This window comes from Cheilinus undulatus, linkage group 20 (assembly GCF_018320785.1).
Source record: "Cheilinus undulatus linkage group 20, ASM1832078v1, whole genome shotgun sequence".
NCBI classification, from domain to species: Eukaryota; Metazoa; Chordata; class Actinopteri; order Labriformes; family Labridae; genus Cheilinus; species Cheilinus undulatus.
In genome coordinates, this window is record NC_054884.1 from 21,814,205 (window position 1) to 21,835,610 (window position 21,406).

Genomic DNA, 21,406 nt, shown 5'->3' on the forward strand with positions numbered 1-21,406 from the left:
AAGTCTGGACTTAAATCCAATTGAGATGCTGTGTCATGACCTTACACATGCCTTTCATGCTTAAAAAATCTCCTGTGTAGCTGAATTAAAACAATTATACAAAGAAAAGTGGGCCAAAATTTCTCCACATTGAGGTTAGAGACTCACTGCCAGTTATTGCAAACACTTTCCTGCAGTTGTTGCAACCAAGGCAGACACAACCAGTTACTAGGTTTAGGAGGCAATTACTTTTTCAGGTAGGGCCAGGTAGATTTGGAGGTTTTTTCCCCATAATAAATTAATAATCATTTTAAAACTGCATTTTGTATTTACTCATGTAATCTTTGTCTAATATAAAAATTGGTTTGATTATCGGAAACATTTAGAAAATATGTGCAATTTTCTATTAACACTTCAGAATTCGAGATACTTAACTGAAGCTGTAATATCAAATTAAGATAATAGAATTTAAAAAAAAGTGTTATATTTTTCTTCACAAACATAAAGATAAAGTACAGGCAAAGTTATATTTTTAAAAAAGTCTGTATTATTTCTTTTTACTGGTAACATTAAACATATCTACACATATTTATAAAGTCATAAAGGAATGTTTAACAGAAACAGAAAACATGTAGAAAAATGTATAATAGATAGCTTGATTTAAGTAGGGGTCAATGGGGCTGATACTCAGCATTTGGCTATCTGTTGTTGATCTGTCTGTGTGATTGTTAACAATCATCACTACAATCAACTTTCAAAAAAAGCTACTGTGAGTTTTACCTTCCCCTCTTGTTTTCACTCTCTACAGTCTCCCTAATGTCCCGCCCACATCCTTATCTGATTAGCTAGATGTTATACAGGAAGTAACCATACTCACCTTTAGTAATAAGTAATAAAGTAGTCTGGTCTTTTTGAATGAAAAACTTGTAAGCTATCACTTGTTGTAAATATGAAATTGAAATTTCTAACACTTATGGCTCCTTTATATTGTTAAAGGGATATTAATAATAACAACTATCTGCATTTACCCCTAATATAAAGCAAGAATGAGGTTTGTAGTGACCAAACAATAAAATAACACCTTGACAAAGATAAACACTTATTTGATATGAAAGTTTACATCTGACAACAGAATCATGTTGAGAAAATCACATGAGCACAATGATGGCTGACAAATTCAACAAGAAGGACACAAACAAACATTGAAGTATAAAATAATCAATTTAAGGCACTTGTTGATAGTGAGTGCAAGTTTAAATATATTTAACAGTAATTTCCCTTTACTCCAGTGTATACCCGCATACATCCTTAGATTTAAATGTCCAATAAACAATGAAATAGATAGTAGGCTTCTCTGTCTTGCCCATCAGGCATTGTGTCTCCTGCGGTGCAGTTTGTAACGATGAAGCAGCTCCTGGTGACTCTTCTTCTGGCGGCTCTTCTTCCTCAGACCAGCTGGCCTCGGGCGATCTCCTCTGGAAGAAGGTCTGCTGCTTCCTACGGACAAAAGCACAGAAACAGTCACCAGTGTCTTTGAGTGCAAGTGATGCAGCTGTTGCTACAAATTCTTCCTGTGTATTGACGTTTCTCACCACAGGATACCAAACTTGGACACTGTCAAAACATTTAGCAACTCATGCGTGTGGAAAACACTGCTTTTTTGGTCATGGTGCCTTTCTGTGGTTAATTGCAGTAAACCCTGATCTTGTTTGCAATTTCACAGCCAGTGTCTGTCCAGCCTCTCTCAGTGTGATCATTTGGCTCGACTCAATAATTACAGCGGCTCCCAAACTGCTCTTTGTACCACTTGGGCTTTTTTTAGGTCTATTAAACAAAAAAAAAAAAAAAAAGGGAAAGAAAGGAAATGGTCTCCATTGTTTACATGAAAGAAGAGCTGGCTCTTACAACAAACAAAATAACTGAGTTTTCATTTCAATCCATCCAGATCCACAAGGTTTATTAGCTAAACAGAATATACAATTTGCTTGAAATAATGTTTTTGACTAAATTAGGGAGAAAAGCTACAGTCTACCATTAAACAACAGCACTTGCATTTTTGATGATTCACTGCGTCTTATGTGGTTTTATGTGATACGAAGGACTAACATACACAAAAATGTGACTTGGTAAGGGGGACAGGCTGGGTATTTAACATTTAGTGAGCCAGTATTACTGAGGAAAGGCAGCAGATAAGAGGAATAGCTGTGAAAACAAAGTTCTTGTCAATAACCAGATAAGAAAGGATCTTTTTTGCAAAAACAAAAGGGATTAACTACATACTTGTTTCACAGTGTGGTCCTTCGAAGCCTTGGCACTGACAGCGGAAGCTTCCTCCAGTCAGGATGCATGTCCCGTCATTCATACACGGGTTGGGCCTGCAGAGGTTTACCGGCTTTTTCACCTCTGATTGAGACAGCACAAAAAGTCACTTTTGAGGGCAAACCAATTACTTTCTATATTAAGGGAGGCTTTAGTGTGTGGAAATGTGGAACAAAACAAGGAGGTCATAATTTGTCAGTCTAGAAAAGGAGTTGTAAGTTTTAGATGTTTCCCTGCATTCTCACCTGAACACACCATCTGCACCAGCACATCCTCAAAATACTTCAGATCCTCGTAAGATGGCACAGAGATCATGTGGTCCTCTGAGCCAGCAATCTGCAGCAGTCTTTCTTTCTGTATGTCTCCAATCCCGATCACAAACAGAGAGACTCCGTTATCTCTGATTTTCTGAGCAGGAACAACAGCATCATCCCCTCCTGAGCCATCTGTCAACACCACCACAGCCTTGTTAACTCCAGGCCGGGCGCCTTTAGCCACTGTCAGGACATTGGAGTGGATGTGAAGCAACGCTGAACCGGTTGAGGCCACCCCACCCATGTAGTTCGCTTCAACGGCAGCCTTGAGGATGGACGAGCCGCTGTCATGGGTGTCCAGGTTGAAGACGGTGGTAGCTCTGCGGCCGTAAGTAACGAGAGCCACTTGGGCCACGTCACGGTTAATGTCGAACTGGACGGTGAGGCTGCGCACAAAGTCGCGGAGGGTGATGAAGTTGTCATGGCCGACGCCACCGGAGGCATCCAGAGCAAAGACAAGGTCCACTGCTTGTCCCAGACAACCTGTACAAGAAAAATGATGAATTATGTAGTTTATATTGGCTAATTATACTGTTTTAATATTACATTGGGTTACAAAAAATTCTGTGTCCAGATCTACAGAGCCTATAAAAAGTACCCCTGGATGTGGCTGGCTACTCATGGCATATCAGGACTCTACTATTCCTACTACCCCTACCTCTGTTTCAAGGGGCAAAGGGGGCACTCGAGAATTAGGGGTTGAGTCAGGGGTGAAAGTTAGAAATGGGACTGAACCTAACGGATATACAGAAATGGTCAAATTGTCATGCTGATGACGTTGCTTTCTGTAACTTTTAAAGAGGTAATGATATTAATTTTTATTCTGTTTGATAATCAGATTAAAACTCCTTACAGGAGCTTTAATGGACATGCTTTCTTGAGTGACACAACTAGTAAACTTGTAAAAATTGTCTTTGATTACAGAGCCCTTTCAAAATAAAAGCTTTCAGTAGTTAAGTCGGTACCTTGTGTGTCCACGCTGCAGATCTTTGCCTTCAGTTCTGGGATTTTGGCGCTCAGCTCAGGAGACGAGTAGGTGATGGTCCTCTGAGGGTTTCCTGTCACATTATTGAGCTGTCCCTTTAAGAAGTCAGGCCCCATCCCGATGAGGAAGATCTCTCTGTCCCGAGCGTATTTTGAAGGCTCCACCACATCATCAGCAGAGGGAGTGGCAGTTAGCAGCACCACCACACGGGGCAGATCATCTGTGACATCAGCAAACACCGGCGCACTCACAAAGCCGTGGCGTGTAACGTAGCGGAGAGCCTGGCCCGTCAGGGTCTCTCCTCCGATTGGCTGGAGCGCCTCCACAGCCTTCAGCATTGCTTTAAGGTTGCCTTTAAACTGTCCCACAGGGGCCTCAACTCTGGTTTCTCCTCCAAATACAGCCAAGCCAACTTTACTGGGACTGTCTGAGCCAATCACAGTCTGCAGGAAGCGCTTCAAGAAGGACTTGAGGCGGAGGAAGCCTTCTAAGGTGAGTGTGGTAGATCCTTCCACCAGGAAGAGCAAGTCGATTGAGCAGTCCAGAGAAAGGGCAGGAGCTGAGGAGAGATGGAGGGTCTCGTTAGTTTAGAAAGAGGTAGCAGACAAACTGGAGTGATTTTTAGTCATCAGTAAGAGTGAAAAGTGGCACAAACCACAGTGAGGATCTCCTCCGTAGCCTGGTGGACATGCACAGCGGTAATCCTCTGGTCCTTCTGACACACACGTTCCACCGTTGAGACAAGGCTGAGAGTCACAGGGATCTACAGAGCAGAGCAGAGCAGAGACATAACGGCAGAAAGTAAGCAGAAGAGGTTAATATTATGAATTAGCACACATTTATATGTAAAAGAAACAGAAAGAGACAGAACAGTGTTTTCACCTGGACAGACTGTACGATGGCAGACTGTCTGATGTCTCTTGTACACTTTGTTGTACCTGTAAGATACACAATTATTTTTTTTATTCTTTTAATATATTTTTTTTCTATTTCATCTTTAACGTATCTTTGCAGATGTTTTTCTCTTTTTCTGCTATAAATGGAAAGCTTATTTGTCTAGTGAATATTTGGATAATGTCATGGGCATACTGGAGCAACTTTAACTCAGAAGTTAGAGCCCGTTGCTCCATGGCAGGTTGGGGGGTCGACCCCCCAGCTCCTGTAGTCATATGTCCATGTGTCCTTGGGCAACAACAGACTTAACCCTAAATTGCTCCTATTCCATCATCAGTCGTGTGTAATAAATGGGTAAAGCATTTTGAGTAGTTAGACAACTAGAAACACCCTACACAAGCTTGAGTTCATTTACCATCTACCATAAATAGACGCATCTCTAAGTATATGACAGACTGCTTGATATTAAGATAGTTTTATAGAATAATATGGACTAGTTTTAGCTACTAACATGGTGTCACTGGTTGCGAAGTTTCCTTCAACTGCACTGACTACACTTCCATTGTTACATTCATGCACACTTGCCTGTAGTGTGGACAGAGCGATGTGTACAGGGAATAACCTTTGGCACCTTTCCAACACATGAAATTCCCCAGCAGCTCTTTTACTGTCTCCAGCGTCTTCCTCTCACAGGGAAACACTTCAACGTGACAACCTGAGAAAAATACAGGATGTTTTGGTTGGGAAGATTTCAGAGAAAAATGTAGCAAATGAGGATTTGAAGAATTGCCTCAGAAAAGAAGCAACACAAAACCTATTGTTTTTCAGCAACATTACACTAATAGTTCCTGTCTACGTAAATGGACACAAGGGTGCAGTAAACATAGAGCACCTGCAGGTGTGGCATTGCAGACAGAGAAGGTGGACAGCGTCGTGTACAGGCCATTAACAGCATCGTAGAAATGCTCGGCAAAGAAGACGTGACTCTCTATCGGCTCACTGGCCATAGCATGAAGCTCCTCCCACCTGGAAAAACAAAAACAGTGACTCCCTTATGTGAAGAAATGTTACCATTATTGGCAATGGTTCTAAACTATCAGACATACCTGGGGTAGCGGAGGCCCACAGCAAACAGGACCACACCCGTCTCTTTGAGCTGAGCAGCCGCCTGCACAGCGTTCCCCTGAGACTTCCCGTCCGATAAGAGGATGGCTATCTGAGCTGCTGTGGAGGAGTTACGACCACCTGGGAAACCTTTCCTCAGGATGTACTTTAGAGCAAGGCTGGTCTGGGTGCTGCCTCCCCTGAGAGTTCAGAATAGGGATGAATTAGCACTATGCTTTGTCTCTGTTAAAGCAAACAAAGCTTCTTTACATCTTGGACAGAAAAATTTAATAGGCCTTGTTTTTTCATGTTTTCAGACATAGGCGGAACCATGAACAAATGACCGGGGTGGCTAATTTCATATTTTGTAAGAGTTAAATCTATAATTTATGGAAGTTTAATTTTTTGTAGTAAATCGAGTGAAAAATTCAAACTTTTAAATGATATTCTAATTTTTCAAGATGCACCTGTACCTGCCTGTTTGGGATACCAGCAAGTAGATTTTACAAATTTTTCATTGATTATAGCGAATCATCTCACAGAAGAGTGCACACAACATGCCTACAGGTATTACTCAGAGACTGTCAGTCCTGTGATGCTACCTAGCAGACCATTCAGAAGGCCCAAGGTCTACTTTGCTTGTGTATTTTTGAGAGGATGCACACTGAGTTATAAGTGCTGACAAACCTGAAGTCTATGCTACAGACCCAGACGAATACATCAGGCTTAACTCTTTAGGATATTTGTTAAATGTGACAGTGTAAAACATGAGTAGACATTTGACACTAGCAGTGAAAATGTTTCCTCCAAACTGTGAACACAAACACACATGGATACTCACATACTAGGCCAAATTACCCTCTTCCTCTTAAGCTCAAGCACTGATCCAATATCCAGAGTCCACCTGTGTTGAAGCCTCTAATCTCAAATTAATTTGTTTTCCTTTCTTACCAGGCCTCTGAGAGTGAGTATGTGTGTGTTTTGCTGTCAACCTCAGTTTGAGCTAAATCCTGTTCAGATCATGTAACATGTTCAACATATAAAGGAGTCTTTGTTAATGTATATAACATCCTGTTTTGACATTCTGCTGACTTGTTTAATCCGCATTTTGCACAGGGGACGGCTGTGGGTCAGCAGTCGAGTCAGACGTCTCTTGACTGGAAGGTCAGGGGTCCTGCAGTCACATGTCAAAGTGTCCTTCGGCGAGACACTGAACCCCAAATAATCTCAGTGCTGCCGTGTGATTGTGTATGAACGGGATTAGTTAACACTGATGTAAAAGTGCTTAGAGTAGTCTGATGACTAGAAAAGCACTGTACAAGCTCAAGTCAAGCTCAATCCCATTACCTCTAAAAATGTGTGACAAGTTTTATAAAGCCAGTTGTTATGATGTATATTATGTACAACTTAAGAGAGAAAACTGCTGTGATTGGGACATTTTTCATCAGACTTCATCTCAACCTTTAAAATGCTTGTAGGAACTGACTTTGTTACTCCAAGAACATGTTTCTGTCGCCAGTGTGCCAGTCTTTATACAATTCAAATTAACAGCAAACATTTAGATGGTGCCTAGCAAGTGGAACCCACCTTGAAAAAAACAAAAAAAAAATCTTTCTTCCACAATGACAACACCCTCCAGCACTCGCCTCACCTTATCTCTATGCATTGACCTTAGAGAGGTGAAGTCTGGTGTCTTTTGGTGGACAGAAATTCAAAAATAAAGCTCATTCTTTACCTGTGGATTTACGTTTTGATCATATGCTCAAGGGTTCATTAAGTTCATGCTAAGTCCATGAGTTCACATTTCTCACAGCTTTCTTTACTGAATGGAAAAGAGTCTGTGTCAACTGACAGGCTTTTCTTTTCCATGCTGCAGAAACTATTTTTATACAAAAACAACACAGTTCAGCATTTCCATCTCAAAGCTTCCTAAGTATAAAAGACATTCAGCATCAGCTGTTTTTGTTACTGCACTCACAACAGTCTTAGTTGAAGATAATTTAACTTTTGGAGCACTACCACACTCTTCAATGTCCCTTCATCCTCAGTGACCAATCAAAACCAGGCAGGATATCAGCTTTGTTTAAAACAATGGTGGAGGAGAAATCTTTTTCTCTGCACAAGAGATTAAAATGCAGTAATATTAAGAATGAACAAAACTGATCTTATACACACTAAAAGAAATTTTTTGGAGATGTAGCTAAAGGGTAGCTAAAAGACTATTGGCTTTGACTTACAGTGCCTATAAAAAGGATTCACCCACTGGGATGTTTAACCCTTTAACTGATTTTTTCAAATCAATCATGGTTAATATCATATGGCTTTTCTACACAAAAAAAACACAAAAAAGTCTTTGATTTTAAAGTGAAAACTGATTTCTACAAAGTAATGCCAATCAAATAAAAACATTTAAGTTAAAACAAGTGACTGCATAAATATTCACCCCCTTCAAGTCGGTATTAAGTATTTGTACCTTTGGCTGCAATCACAGCACTATCTGTGCGGATAGGTCTCAATCAGGCTTGCACATCTGGACACTGCAATTCAACTCCATTCCCCTTGCACAACTGCTCAAGCTCTGTCAGGCTGCATGGGGATCTGGTGTGAACAGCCCTTTTCAGGTCCAGCCACCAATTCTCGATTGGATTGAGGTCTGGCCTTTGACTTGGCCACTCCAGAGCATTCACCTTGTTGTCTTTATGAGGGGCGGGGGGGCGGGCATAATGTCAAAAAGCTGTTAGCTACACTTGCAGGCCAATATCTGTTCAAAGATGTATCCATAGCTACATCTAAATTACACAGCCAACAATAAGTTATGGGATTGCATAAATGCAGATTTCCTGCACTTTTTACTCTCACATGGACAGTTTCCTAATGTTTGTGTACCAAACTAATGATTCTGCTCACAGATATCAAAACACTTCTGTTTTAACTAACCTGTAGGAAACCTTTTTCATGTGCTTCTTCAGCTCTTGTTTGGTCGTATAAGAGTCCAGGGCGAACTCCAGCCGGGGAGTGGAACCAAATTGGATTAGACCGACCCGTACCTAAAATAAAATGTGGTCATATAAATAAAGATGGAAATAAAAATGGAAGAAGCAGACAGAAAATGACAACCAGAATACAAACCTTGTCAGGACTGATGTCTAGCGCTTGACTGAGTTTGATTGCGTAGTGTTTGGACCTTTCAAAGCTGCCTTTCCCCACACTGTAAGAGCCATCCATGAGGAAGAGGATGTCCATGGCTGCTGAACACTGCATCACTTACCATAGAAACACACAGAATCAAATAAAGATTTACTGTTGATCCAAACATTCTTTGGCCTTTCTCTTCCTGTATGTGGGTACTTTGGAATGATCCTTGTCAGACATTAAATAGGCTGTTAAACATCATAATAATACCTGGATATAGTAAGAGATAAAAAGGCTTAGCATGCCAGAGCCCAATTTTCTTTTCCAAGGTGTACACTCCAAAAAACCATCACCAAGCAACAGCTCTCTTTTTTTCCTCTGTGCATGTTTGTACTTGCTGGTGGTGTAAATAATCAGCAGTGTTGCTGTCATGTTAGAATGTGCAGCTGATCATAAGGAGGGCCATTTGGGACGGGGAAACGTGCCACCTGTCTGCTAGCCGGTCTGTCTGTCTGTTTGTGTGGGAAAGCCACCTATAAACACTTTCCCTTGTGGCAAAGATACAAGGCTATTAAGACCACCCAACAGCACAAAGGATTCTTCCACTATTTACCCCTGAACCATACAATGTAGTCGGATATTAGCAATAAGATTCTACTTTATAATGCTACTGTGAGGCTACAGTGGTAGCTAAGATAAATTCCTCATTCCAGAGTCTCTGACTGGACTGTATTTTACTGTCATATTTAAGATAAAATACTCACTTTCTCCTGCTGAGTTAATTTTTAGAATGTTTTCATGGCTGGTTTGGATCTCCTGCACAGAGGTGCCCGGCTGAACTAAAAGACAAAGAGACAAAAACTTCAGTATTTGGTCAAATATCCACATATAGCATTTGTAGGGTATCATGTAAATAAATGTTGTCAATGCACAGTATAACATACAGATAGCAATGCTCAACAGCACTCTACATAATATGAATAGATGATTTTGTCCAATAAAATAAAAAAAAATAGAGTAGAAAAAATCTGCAAGAGAAGACATTTTCACGTAGTCTCTAAATAAAAACACAAATGATCCAAATGTAAACTTAATCTCTATTTCCTTCATAGAAAATAATTACACAATACAGAAATGTTAAAATATTGTATTTCACTTGATTTTTTAAAATTTGGTTTTATTTGCAGTTATTTCTTAACTAACCAGGGGTTTATGTGAGGTAAAGCATTTCATTCATATTTAATTTTCCTGCATTGTTTTGTACTTATTTAAAATCAGACATATTTTGATGGGTCCAGTCCAGCTCCCGTCTATTTAGCCCTCATAAGTCTTATTTTTACGCCTCCACATTTGCCCATCCTGCTCATTCTTGTCAACAATAACTCGCTTTGAAGGATTTTCTTTAAAAATTGCAGAAATTTGCATGACTCTTTGATACACTGATTTTATTTTGGTCATTATAGGTCGAGATCATTTGGCTTCATTTTCAACCCTTCCTTGAAAATGCATTACTTGAAGATCTGCTGAAGGGAATTTCTTCCAACTTAATGCATATGTTAGCCATGACCAAAGGATAACAGGTTCAGCCTTTGAGATCTTAAGTCAAAGGTCAGGTCAGGGTCACGGTCATTGGCCTTATGTTCATCCTATGCTTGTCAATGTGATATCAAGCTGATTTGAACAGTCTTGAAAACAAGTGAAGTCAGGATGAACTAGAGAGATTCCATTGAAAAAGTCTGACATACTGAGGTTAAAGTCGGAACTAGTCATACCCTCTCTATCTCTCTTTGACCATCCATGTGAGCTGGAGGTGCGTGGGTAGGCATATTTCCTGGCCATCTATTCCCTTTGTTATGGGGCATTAGAGAGTCATTCAGGCTGTTTTCATGTTGATTTAGAATGTTGTCCCACAGTATACAAAAGAAAAATGCCTCAAAGTTGAGGATTCTGCTCTGGGCTCTGCTCTCACTAAGGAGTATGTGCAGTTACATGAGCAAAATATCATCAGTGCCAGAAATCCATCTGAGTAGTTGGATCGGCTATCGTCGGGCAAGTTGTGCAACTCAAAATTCGGGCCTGACTGGATGAAACTCGTACAGTGCATGTCCAGCCTTACTTTACACAAATGTCCATTCTGAGTCAAGTATGGCATGTTTTGGACATCAAATTCAACCTGTCTTGCTCAAGATTTCACAAATTACTTTTTCTAACATATTAACTGATGATGTAAAAGGTTGTGGCGACTGGGCCTGATGATATCTCAGAGCACTTTAAGGGATTCTCTTCAAACTATTATAAAGGCACCATATGCTTGTTTTATTTCTAGGCTGTCTTTTAATGCACATTTTTTTTCTCTATACTTAGGCTCTAGCTGCTTCTTGAAATATTTGTAGAAATTTTCAAATGAGTTTTATTATAATATCTCTAAACGAGATACTGTTCCAGAAGCCAATACAGTTCACCGGCTCTCTGTTGACCCCTCTGTGAAGGGTAATGAAGTATTCACAGCTAATGTGAGCAGACAAGTGAAGAACACCATTCTCTCGCTCTATTCAGTGAAAGGACGTTGCGCTATTCAGACACACGTACAGCATGGAGAGGAGCGAGGGACATGTGACTTCCTGTTCAAAAACCCATGTGAACATAAACAGTTGTCCTTGGTAACCCCATTAGGTCATAGAGGTATTTGTCCTGCAGAGAGGCGGATTTTATAGATCCTCATATAGAAAAGGTTCTGTTCTCTGTGTAGCTCAGGCCCTCTCCTTCACAACCGCCTGCTATGGTTGGGCTGTCTGCCTCATGGTGATTTAGCTCCTTTTAATCCATTCAATAGATGATTTGTCTAGAGTTGACTTCAGAAGCCAAACAGTACTATTCTCATGAACAGGAGTTCAGTAGGAAGAGGCAACACTCCCTGTCACATTCCCTGTGGACTCACGGCCTGTTAGAGTTTGGTGCATGTCATCTAATTCCCTTTTTCACATATGTCCTGTCTCTCTTCATTTGTTTTATCATCAATGAAAAAATGGAATAAAAAGGGAATAAGAAATTTTGAAAAGATAATTAACAAATAAAGGAATAATAAGGATATTTTAGTACTTGTGCAAGGAATTTTAGTGATAACTCAACTTTTAGTTGCACAGTAAAGAAAAAGCGAAGGGTGAAAAGTGCAAATGTAACTACATTCAATAGTGACAAAAGTAAAATGAACACTATAAAAATATATTTTCTTTAAAACATCCTCTACTGCTTAATCGACGACTTAATATTAATGCTGTCAGTGGATTAGAAAGATCCAATTAATTAAAGGCTTTGCAATTAATGAATTGCACACATTGTTTATATTTTTAGTTTTTGAAACAGAGGAAGTGTAGACTAAAGGTAGATTGTCCACTTACTAGTGAATCTAGGATGGGGTTAATCTGCAGAATATGGATCTTATCCATAAAATGATAAAGATTAATAGCACAGAGAATTTTTACATCTGTTCCAATCAAAGTTACAAAGCTACTTTAGCCAGTTTCTGATGGCTTCAGAAAGTGGTTAATCAGCATATAGTTTTTTGTCGTATTTTCATTCCTGTGATTAATCTAAATGAATTAAAAATTCGGACATCACTAATTTTTATACAACTTTATTTTCTCAAGAAAGCTCGCTATTATCTATATCATCCAAGCTGAGTTTCCATTAGCCGGCATTTGCCGGTCATTGGCCGGTAAAAGGGTGGAAGTCCAGCAGATAAAAATATAACCGGTCAAAATGTCCGGCAGAAAACATGCAAATGACCAGATAAGTAAATACTGAATACTTGCATATTATATTTTGTGTAACCTTGAAGATATGTTGCGAGAATGCTTTGATATAGACTAAAAATTACCTAATCTTACTACACCCTCTGTCCTGTGGTGCAGGGGTTGTTTATCTCCTCAGACGGCAAGCACATGGCTAATTATGTATGCACGATGACGATGAATGCGCATCATAATACCACAATTCACATATTCTTTTTTTTTAACAACAGGTTAAAAAATTTAACTAAACCGTTTTTCATACAGTTAAAGAAACTGGCGTTAATCCTGGTGCAATGACTGAAGAGACACAATCTGCAATGTTTCCTTGATTAAAAACGAGGGATTCTGGGACGCACAAGTAATAAATGTACTGCTCTAAGCAGGGAATAGTGTGATTTCTGCAGCTGCCTTCGAGACACAAGTATACCACTCTTTGTTTTGAATGCCCTGTGTTGCCCCTCAACTCCTCTTCAAGTGAAGAGACACAAGCATACCATTTAGAAATCTCAAGATGACACTGGTTGAGAAGGAAATCATCATTTTTCATTGCTACAACTTAAAAAACTTGAGGTGTTTCTTAATAAAAAAGGTCTCTTTTTATCATTATCATTATCATCACTTTTTTTAACTGCCTCTTTAATATTGGCTGCTTGCTAATTGTCAAAGGGTATGTGTAATTTCTTGATACTTCGTTTTGTAAAACCTAATAAAATATATATATTAATAAAACAAATAATAAAACCAAGTATGATCTTCAAAAGAACTCTAATCCTTTAGAAAAAGTACCAGTGCCTCAGCTCTCACTTTTTTCCAACCATGACCTTTTCCTCTGCCCCTAATTCCAATGTCAGCCAAGCCCCAAAAATCCTCCTGACAGTAAAATTTTTTGGCAAACTGCTTGCTCATGTTCAGATGGGCCCCACTGCTCTGAACAAAAAGTCTGTTCAGCCGAATTCCTCAAATAAAACACTGCATGTCTTTAATGTCTGCAAATGAAAATGTATGAGACTATATAAGCTGGGAGATTAAACAGCTATTTCCCCCTACATCAGGGTTTAACAGTAGGATTGGCTTTACCTTCTTCCTGGGAAGTTTAATGTGACGGCCTGGATTAAATTTGTAACATGTCATCGGTGTTGTCAACACAGCAGGAAAGAGGGTCGTCCTGACAAGGGTGAAATGGTCTGGTTTGCTCAAGTTCAAAGTCTTAAATGGCCACTAATAAATACTTGGGATGGTGCTTAAGCTGTCATTTTTGAAAACAACTCAAAGATTATATTGGTCAACGACTCCCACCTCTCCCCTCAGGCAAATTCCGTCGCTCTCAGGTCCAACAGAAAATTGCTGCACTATAAAAGCGACGCAAAATCTGACTTGCCTGGAAACAAGCAGCGCTTAAGCTCAGCAGGAAGGAAATCACTATGAAGAGAAGATAATGGGAATTCTTTGGTGACATTAAGCAGTAAAGTATCTCGCAAACTCTGTTTGACCAGGAGAGCATTAGACACACATCATAAATTTCACAAAATGCAGGGAAGAAACTCACACTGTGTGCACCCAAAAAACTTAAGGCACTACTTGCTTGTTGTTTGAATTGAAAATATTTGTGTGGTTTTAACATCAATCTTGACTTCAGAATAAAAATGAACTATTATGAATTAAACAGCCTATTCTTCAGCTATGAATCTCATTAAAATAAAAATGGCTCTAAAAGAGTCAAGGTGACCAGTTTTTTCGGCTGCCAGTCTTTTTAAGGCTAAGCAACAGCATCACATCATAGAATTCAAACATGAAATAATTTCTTTAAAAAGTGATAAACATTTTGCGCAGGTGAATTTAAGAGGTTTGAATAGACCTATGGAGATTTTGTGTCCTTTTTACCTCTGGACTAGGCTACTTATCCATTTACAGGTGCTTGCTAGGCTACGCTAAGTGACTGCTGGATGAACTGAAAACATAAGCACTGTTTTAAAAAATCCAGGCAAAGACAAGTTACTGATCAAATTTAAGTTTTTTTTTATTTTGATACAAACTGGTTAAGGATTTAGTCTCCTAATGATGGATGAAAGCTATTGTCAACATTTTCAGACTTTGCTATTCTAAGCTAACTGGCTGCAGGCTGGACTCCAAGCATATTAGCCATAGATATGAGATATTTTCTTTAAACACAAAGACAAAAATGAAAACAAGATTTTAAATTTAATCTCTATTTGTTCATTAAGCTAAAAAAAAGACTTTATAAAGTTTATAACTATGTTTGAGCCAAGCTAGTGACATTTTTGAGGCTTTGCTAGTTGCAAACCAGTTTCAGGCTGAAAATAAGCATATTAGCCATGGACATGAAAAATTTTCTCCACAAACCCATTACAAATGACAAAAGCTTTCAATTATATCTTCGTTTAACCATTTAAATAAAAAGAAAATTAGAGCTGTGTCTGAGTTAGCAACGTTTTTGGACTTTGAAAGGCTAAGCTAACTGGCTTCAGGTTGGACTACTAGCTTATCAGTGACTGAAAATGAGAAATGTCCACAAACTCAAAGCAAAAAATGTAAAAAAGATTTCAAGTTTTATCTAAATTTATTTATTTACTTTAAAAGAAATTAAAATAGTTTAGACTTGTGTCTGAACCTAGCCAGCAACATTTCCCAGGCTTTGGTAGTTAAACAGCTTAACAGTGGAAATATATCAGTCATGGATAAGAGAAATATTCTCCACAAACACAAAGAAAAATTAAAATCAAGCTTTCAAATAAAATGTTTATCTTGTTTATATGCCTTTCATTTAATCATATAACCAAAAAAAAAAGCTTTTAACTGTTGCTAATACCATGTTGGCTAGCAGATGTTAATGCTAACAGTACTACAGCTGCTGCATCAACAATATGGTGTTTGTTGAAGGTGCCAAGTGTCTATTGTTCCACACTGAATTCGTAGACAGTTTTTAAGTTTGCCAGCAGTGTACTGAATTTGAGTATACTTCTCTGAGTGAATGTACAATGTACATTTATGTTCTCAAAAGGTTTAGTATTTATGACAGAAGTATGCAATTTGTGATACACTGATAGACATTAAAGCATCACAAGCAAGTCATGTAAGCTAATGCAAAAAGAGTTAACCTGCCAAATTTTAATTTTTAGCTGAAAATATTTTTTAAAAGGTGTAAGTATTTGGACTATTTCTCTGTGTTAAAATCAAGCTAGTCGTTACCAATATTTCTCAGGCTTAGGGCTGACTGAATTTTAATATTTTGGGTAAAGACATGAACATGCACCAGGCTCTGAATCGAAGTCCAAGGGATTTCTCCAGTTTGCCAAAAAAGTTTTGCGACATTAACTTGACTCTCTCACTTAATTCCTTAAAATCCCTTTATAAAGCTGACAAGTCACTGTGTTTGGTAATGTTGTTTGTGTCAAAATGTTTTTTTTACATATTTTGAGGGGTTGAACCAAACATTGTGTTGGTATGGGCACACTACAAACATTCCACAGCAGTAATTTGACCAGTCCTTGATCCAAAGCGTTTGAATACCAGAGAGGAACGGAAAGAACACTCCCAAGCTGAAACAAAATGCAAAACAGTAATAAAATCAATCAACCAACCTTGAAGAAGCAGCAGCGTGAAGAGCAAGGACAGATGGATAAGAGGGTGCATGTTGGGACACCTGGAATGACACAAATAGACAAGCACACAGCACTAAAATGAAACAAAACACAAAAATGAGCAGAGGAAAGGCAAAGATGTGCCAAAGTCAAGACTCAATAAGAAAAGATGAGAAAGCTTATTACTAAAATACAAATACTTAAATCAAGTTAGGATTAATTACAAAATCTGATTAAAAAATCGGTGAGAGCACTACAGTGGGAAAGGTAAAGGCCACATTTCCTTCTTGACTCTGTGAGATTGCCCTAGTAGCATCTTAAATTCGCCACGCTAAATGTGGACTGAGGCCTGACCTTCCAAAAAGAACTCGTACTCACTTCATGACTGACAGCATCACTGTGTGAGGAGAAAAAAGGATGTTAATTTCCAAGCGACAGCACTTAAATAAAACAGTTTCTATAAGTTCAAAGGTGCACATCAGAAAAAACTGCCAAGGATTTTGGCCCTTCTTCCACGTTAAAAAATTAAGAGGAGAAAGGTGTCTTAGTTTGATCTAGTCTCACACATTTTAGAATGCAGGAGTCTTAAGACTACAGGGGGAAAAAACTTCCCATAAGCCTAGCCTGTGGGTGCGTAACAAAACACACTTAACTAAACAAAAGGTACACCCACTAATATGTCAAACACTTGACACCAGCATGTGGACCATTCTGTATTTTGTCTGGGCTACAAAGATAAGCAACATCAAGATAGTCTGACAGACCACCTGTATGCATTAATGGCTGTGTGAATGAGAGAGTGGGCTCTCTGCTGTTTGTCTACTGGGATTAGAACTGTGCACTCATGGGAACTGGGTTGCAAGTGCAGATGCTCAATGCTGCAATGTGGATAAATCTGCTGAGAAAGAAATTCATTTCGCTTAAAGGTCTGCATGATGAAAAAAGCAGGACTGTTGGTTTGTAATTACTCTTTTTGTAAAGGACAGCAGATATTTACGGAACAGGGATAAGAGAGAGGGTAATGACTTGCAGAAAAGCGTGGCTAACCTTGCAAAGCTGATGGATTGGCCAGATTCCATGTCTGTCATCAAGCAGATCCATCTTGCAAGGCTCTAATCTGAAACAACTGTGCCTGGTCAGAGAATGACCGGACCAATCATTTGAGGAGAAGAAGGCAGTAGCTAGGGGTGTGGTTAAGTTGTACAGCAAGCCAGTAACAATGGCTGTCACTGGTGATGTGATAAGCTCAGAAGTATAGAGAAGCTTTTTTTTTTATCAGAACTAGATAACATTTCTTTACAGAAAGAAGATCAGAGAAATTTTTTCCCAGAAAAGATTTTTTTGCTTCTCTCAACCAGCTTTGTCATGAGCTTGATTCACCAACAGTCTCCACCGCTAATGAAAAAGCTCACAGTATGTTGTTTACTTTCAGGAGCCGCACATGCCCACTGCACCATGTCTCGTCAGTTTGATAGGCTGGTAATGAATGCAACAGACAGAACCAAACATCCAACTGTCCAATCGCCCTCCATGAAATTTTTTTTAAAGGTTCTGCCCCTCTAAAAAACAGACTATGGGCAGTAGTGTGGCATCTAAAATGTTCTTACATTGACCTGTTTTCAGGCTATAAGTTGAAAAGTTTAGGAAATGTCAGATATCAAAATATTACCATTTGCCACCTGAAGTTTCACCAGCATCTTAAAAGACAGATAAAAATCTGTAAAGATATCAGGCCTCATTTCATTTAAGCAGGAATATATGGTTACCTATAAGCATGGTCATGCAACAGCAAATGTTAGAATTCAACCCCTTTCCAAGCTAACAGTGAAACAACAAAGAAACAGACCAGCTTAGCTAAGCTAATATTGGCCCTTTCCTAGTAGTAGACAAATTGCAAGAGATCTGTAAATTTCCACTGATTAGAGTGAATATTATAACCTTGAAAGTTAAAGACTTCTAGGGTGCAGATGGCCTAGTGGTTAGGTCGTACCCCATACACATAGGCAGCCTAGGTTGAAGTCTGGCCTGTGGCTCCTTTCCTGCTTGTCTCTCCCCCTCTCTCTCATCCCTATTTCTAACTCTATCCACTGTGCTTCCCTCTAAATAAAGGCACCAAGAGCCTAAAAGAATGTCTTAAAAAGTGAAAAACTTCTGACAAACAACAAGCATAGGTCCTAACAAATAGGACTTAATGCAAAGCTTTCATAATAAATGTCATTAATTTGACATTATTAAATGATAAATTAAACATTAACATCCCTTTATGGTTTATGCTGTATGTTCATGGCTTCAGCAGCTACAGATAAGGTTTGATTAAGTCTGCCTGCTGATAAGCCTGGCCATGAGATCCTGTGTGTGTAAGGGTGGGCTTCAGGTAAAGCTGTGGGTATTCCTGAGACAGAGATAGACTTGTGTGCAGGATGGAGCCTCACTTTAAGAGGAGCCTGTGTGTCTGAGATACAGATCAGCAGGGCTGACATGCAGTGGCTCTGTGAGAAGCCGCAGGGCAGATAAACATCGCCAGGAGCTACTGATGCTCTATTTGTGCATTCACTGCTACGTCGGGAAGACAAGAGATTTCATTACTGCCTGGTAGGGTGGTAGATGTGAGCCCTGAACACAGGCTCGTAAGAAGGAAGCAGTCATGCATGCCTACTTATAAAACACACACACACGAGCTGCACACACCTGTCTCAAAATTGGCTCCCTCTTCACAAGCATTCTTGTGGATCTGTTCACCCCTCATCTTTTGGTTTTCCTCACTTTCCCTCTGTCAGCAAACAGCCCTCTGCTCTGTCTGTTCCCAGCTAAACCAAAGGTGCTCACTAATTAAAGTCCCATACATACATGTCTGTCTTTAAGGGCAAAAATATCCTAAAAAATCAAAATCAGCAACACTGAAGCAAGGTCATTTTCTGAGAGAAAATTTCAGAGATTTCTAATTGAGCTATATTAACTAATTTAAACTTAAAGGAACATGGTGAAAGATAAAACTCTGAACTCCACATCTTGAAAAGGAAAGCCTTTTATATGGACATGGATGTGCTGTCTGTTTTGACTTTGTAGGCAGGTTGGAAATTGTCCCCACTCTGTAGTCTATAATTAGAAAAGGTACTAGTTTTTGCACTAACTTCATCCAAAAATACCGAAATCCCCTAACCTGTACTTGGAGGTGTGTAGCTTAGACAAACTTCCAGGATGAGTCACCTGAAACAGTCGCTCTACAAGCAACAAAAGAAACTTTTACCCCAGTGTATCAAAGACTGAAGTTATTATAACCTACAAAGCCTTGGTATGCATTTGATTATGGGACTGTGTTGCACAAACAAGCTGGAAACCACATACTTAACAGCCTCCAGTGGAAATAACATGTTAAAACCCACAAATACGCAGAATTAAACACGTTTAAATGCTGCAACTTCGTGTGTTTATACTCCAGACTTAAAGACCAGAGTGCAGACATTGGAGACAAAGACATGCAAAGCCTGTGTCATGCTTTGACATGCTTTTCTAGCCTGTTATCCTCCAACATCTGGCCACTCTTAAATGTGTCAAGGGTCTTGGCAGGTTTAAAATGGGATTAGAGGTCAGGACCCTAACATGCAACATTAGCTCAGGTTTGCTCAAGAAGCTCAACAGATTGACGTGTAGAAGCCTACACAAGTGAGGCTGTCAGGGTGCTTAAGAAATGCTTTAAGAGCTGCTGCTGTTGCTCTAGTTTCTCCTTTTCCCTCAAGAAAATTGAGTTTTACCAGTTGGTTGAAATCATTATGACAGACAAGAACTGTTATCCTTCCTACTATAGAGGTCTGTGCGTAGATGCAATTGTCTAAAGTGAAAAATCAATCTTAATTCATGCATTTGTAAAGTTGGTATTTGCATGTATGATTATCCGTATACGTGCGCGGCGATGAGCAACTCATAGGGTTTTACTTTTATGGCAGAATCTAGTTTAAATCAAACTATAGCCGAAATAAGTGCCACTTACACTCAAAGCAATAATATATTGCGTTGTGACAGGTTCCACCCTGAAGAAAATGATGTATCCATCTTCGACAGAAATATTGTCACTTACCATGTGCTATTATCAATAACCCCGGACTCGTTATTCTCCCAGAAAGCGGTCCTCGCCGGCTCCCGTCAACGCCGCGTCCGAACCAGAGCTCGTCTGCCGCTGACTTCTGCGCCGTGGAGGAGGAGAGAAAGGATCCAGCCCACCCGCCATGCCCACCTACGATGTACCTGTAGAGATGAGGTCTAATTCATCGTCCATAACTCATCCTCTTCTTTTCCCCGACAGTACTCGCATGGTGGAAGGATAACCACAGAGTCTGTCGACTAGGTAATCTGGTTTGACAGTAACTGTTCAATGAGTGCTGGTATGGAGAATCATACCTGTGTATCACTCCGCTGCAAGTGTTTACGGGTATGTCGATCAGTGGTTCACTACTGGTGGTTCCTAAATGAGTGCCTGGAAATTCAATCGTGGCCAGAGGTCTGAGATGTACGGAGGCTCTGAGTGGACATACGTCCATTACATTATTTTACTTTAACTGTTAATGGAAAAGCTATTTTTGTCACTTTTAACCCACTTTAAACTTAATTTATTTTGCCACTTTCAAGCCATTTTTATTACTACAAACTTAATTTTTGTTGCTCTGTCCCAGTTTGCCATTTTAACAAATATTTTGAGCCACTTTTAACCCACTTTTGCCTCTATACCAGATTTTACTGCTTTTTGTCCATTTTGACACTTGTCCCAATTTTTTGCTCCTTTCAACCATTTTTTTCCAGAAACTTTTTTACCTTTTTACCATTCTTTTCCCATTTTTGCCATTTCTGTTCTACTTTAACCAACTTTTGCCCATTTTGAGCTTGTTGCCCATTGTTTCCACTTTAAAACTTTTTTGCTCTTTCCCAGTTTTGCCACATTTAACCATTTTTGCCACTTATATTTGCCACTTTTAACCCATTTTGCCAATGTTTAGCAACATTTTGCCAATTTTCACAATTACACATTTTTTCCCATTACAGTTGTCTCAGTTTCTTATATTATATATCTATCTATATATGGGCAGCTGTGGTTACTGAATTAAACAACTTCAAGTATATCCCTGAATTAATTATTCTAAGAATAAACAATGTTTACACTTGTTTAAACAAAACAGTGTTAGAACAATGTAGAAACCTAAACACTCAAGATTACCAAAGAAATCACTCTACTGCATTTGTTTTCTATTTTTGTTTTTTTGTCACAAACTTTTATGTAGAACTCAAACACATGTCAAA

The 21,406-nt window shown here is 39.2% G+C and overlaps 1 protein-coding gene across 2 annotated transcripts; it reads right to left on the reverse strand.

The window, feature by feature from the left end:
* Positions 1–506: 506 nt before the first annotated feature.
* On the reverse strand, positions 507–20,548 carry vwa2 (von Willebrand factor A domain containing 2). 2 transcript variants are annotated; one of them, XM_041815930.1, is made up of 16 exons: positions 20,513–20,548; positions 20,193–20,359; positions 16,496–16,514; positions 16,118–16,179; positions 9,492–9,566; positions 8,725–8,858; positions 8,533–8,642; positions 5,598–5,795; positions 5,384–5,517; positions 5,077–5,206; positions 4,480–4,535; positions 4,253–4,360; positions 3,578–4,156; positions 2,544–3,095; positions 2,260–2,382; positions 507–1,476 (listed from the first exon to the last, which is right to left on the reverse strand). In XM_041815930.1, the coding sequence occupies exons 3-16, from the start codon at positions 16,510–16,512 to the stop codon at positions 1,346–1,348; spliced, it is 2,409 nt and encodes an 802-aa protein (XP_041671864.1). In that variant the 5' UTR covers positions 16,513–16,514; positions 20,193–20,359; positions 20,513–20,548; the 3' UTR covers positions 507–1,345. The 2 variants fall into 2 exon arrangements, with proteins under 2 accessions (XP_041671864.1, XP_041671865.1); XM_041815931.1 differs by lacking the exon at positions 16,496–16,514 and having other exon boundaries at positions 20,193–20,535.
* Between the last annotated feature and the right edge of the window lie 858 nt (positions 20,549–21,406).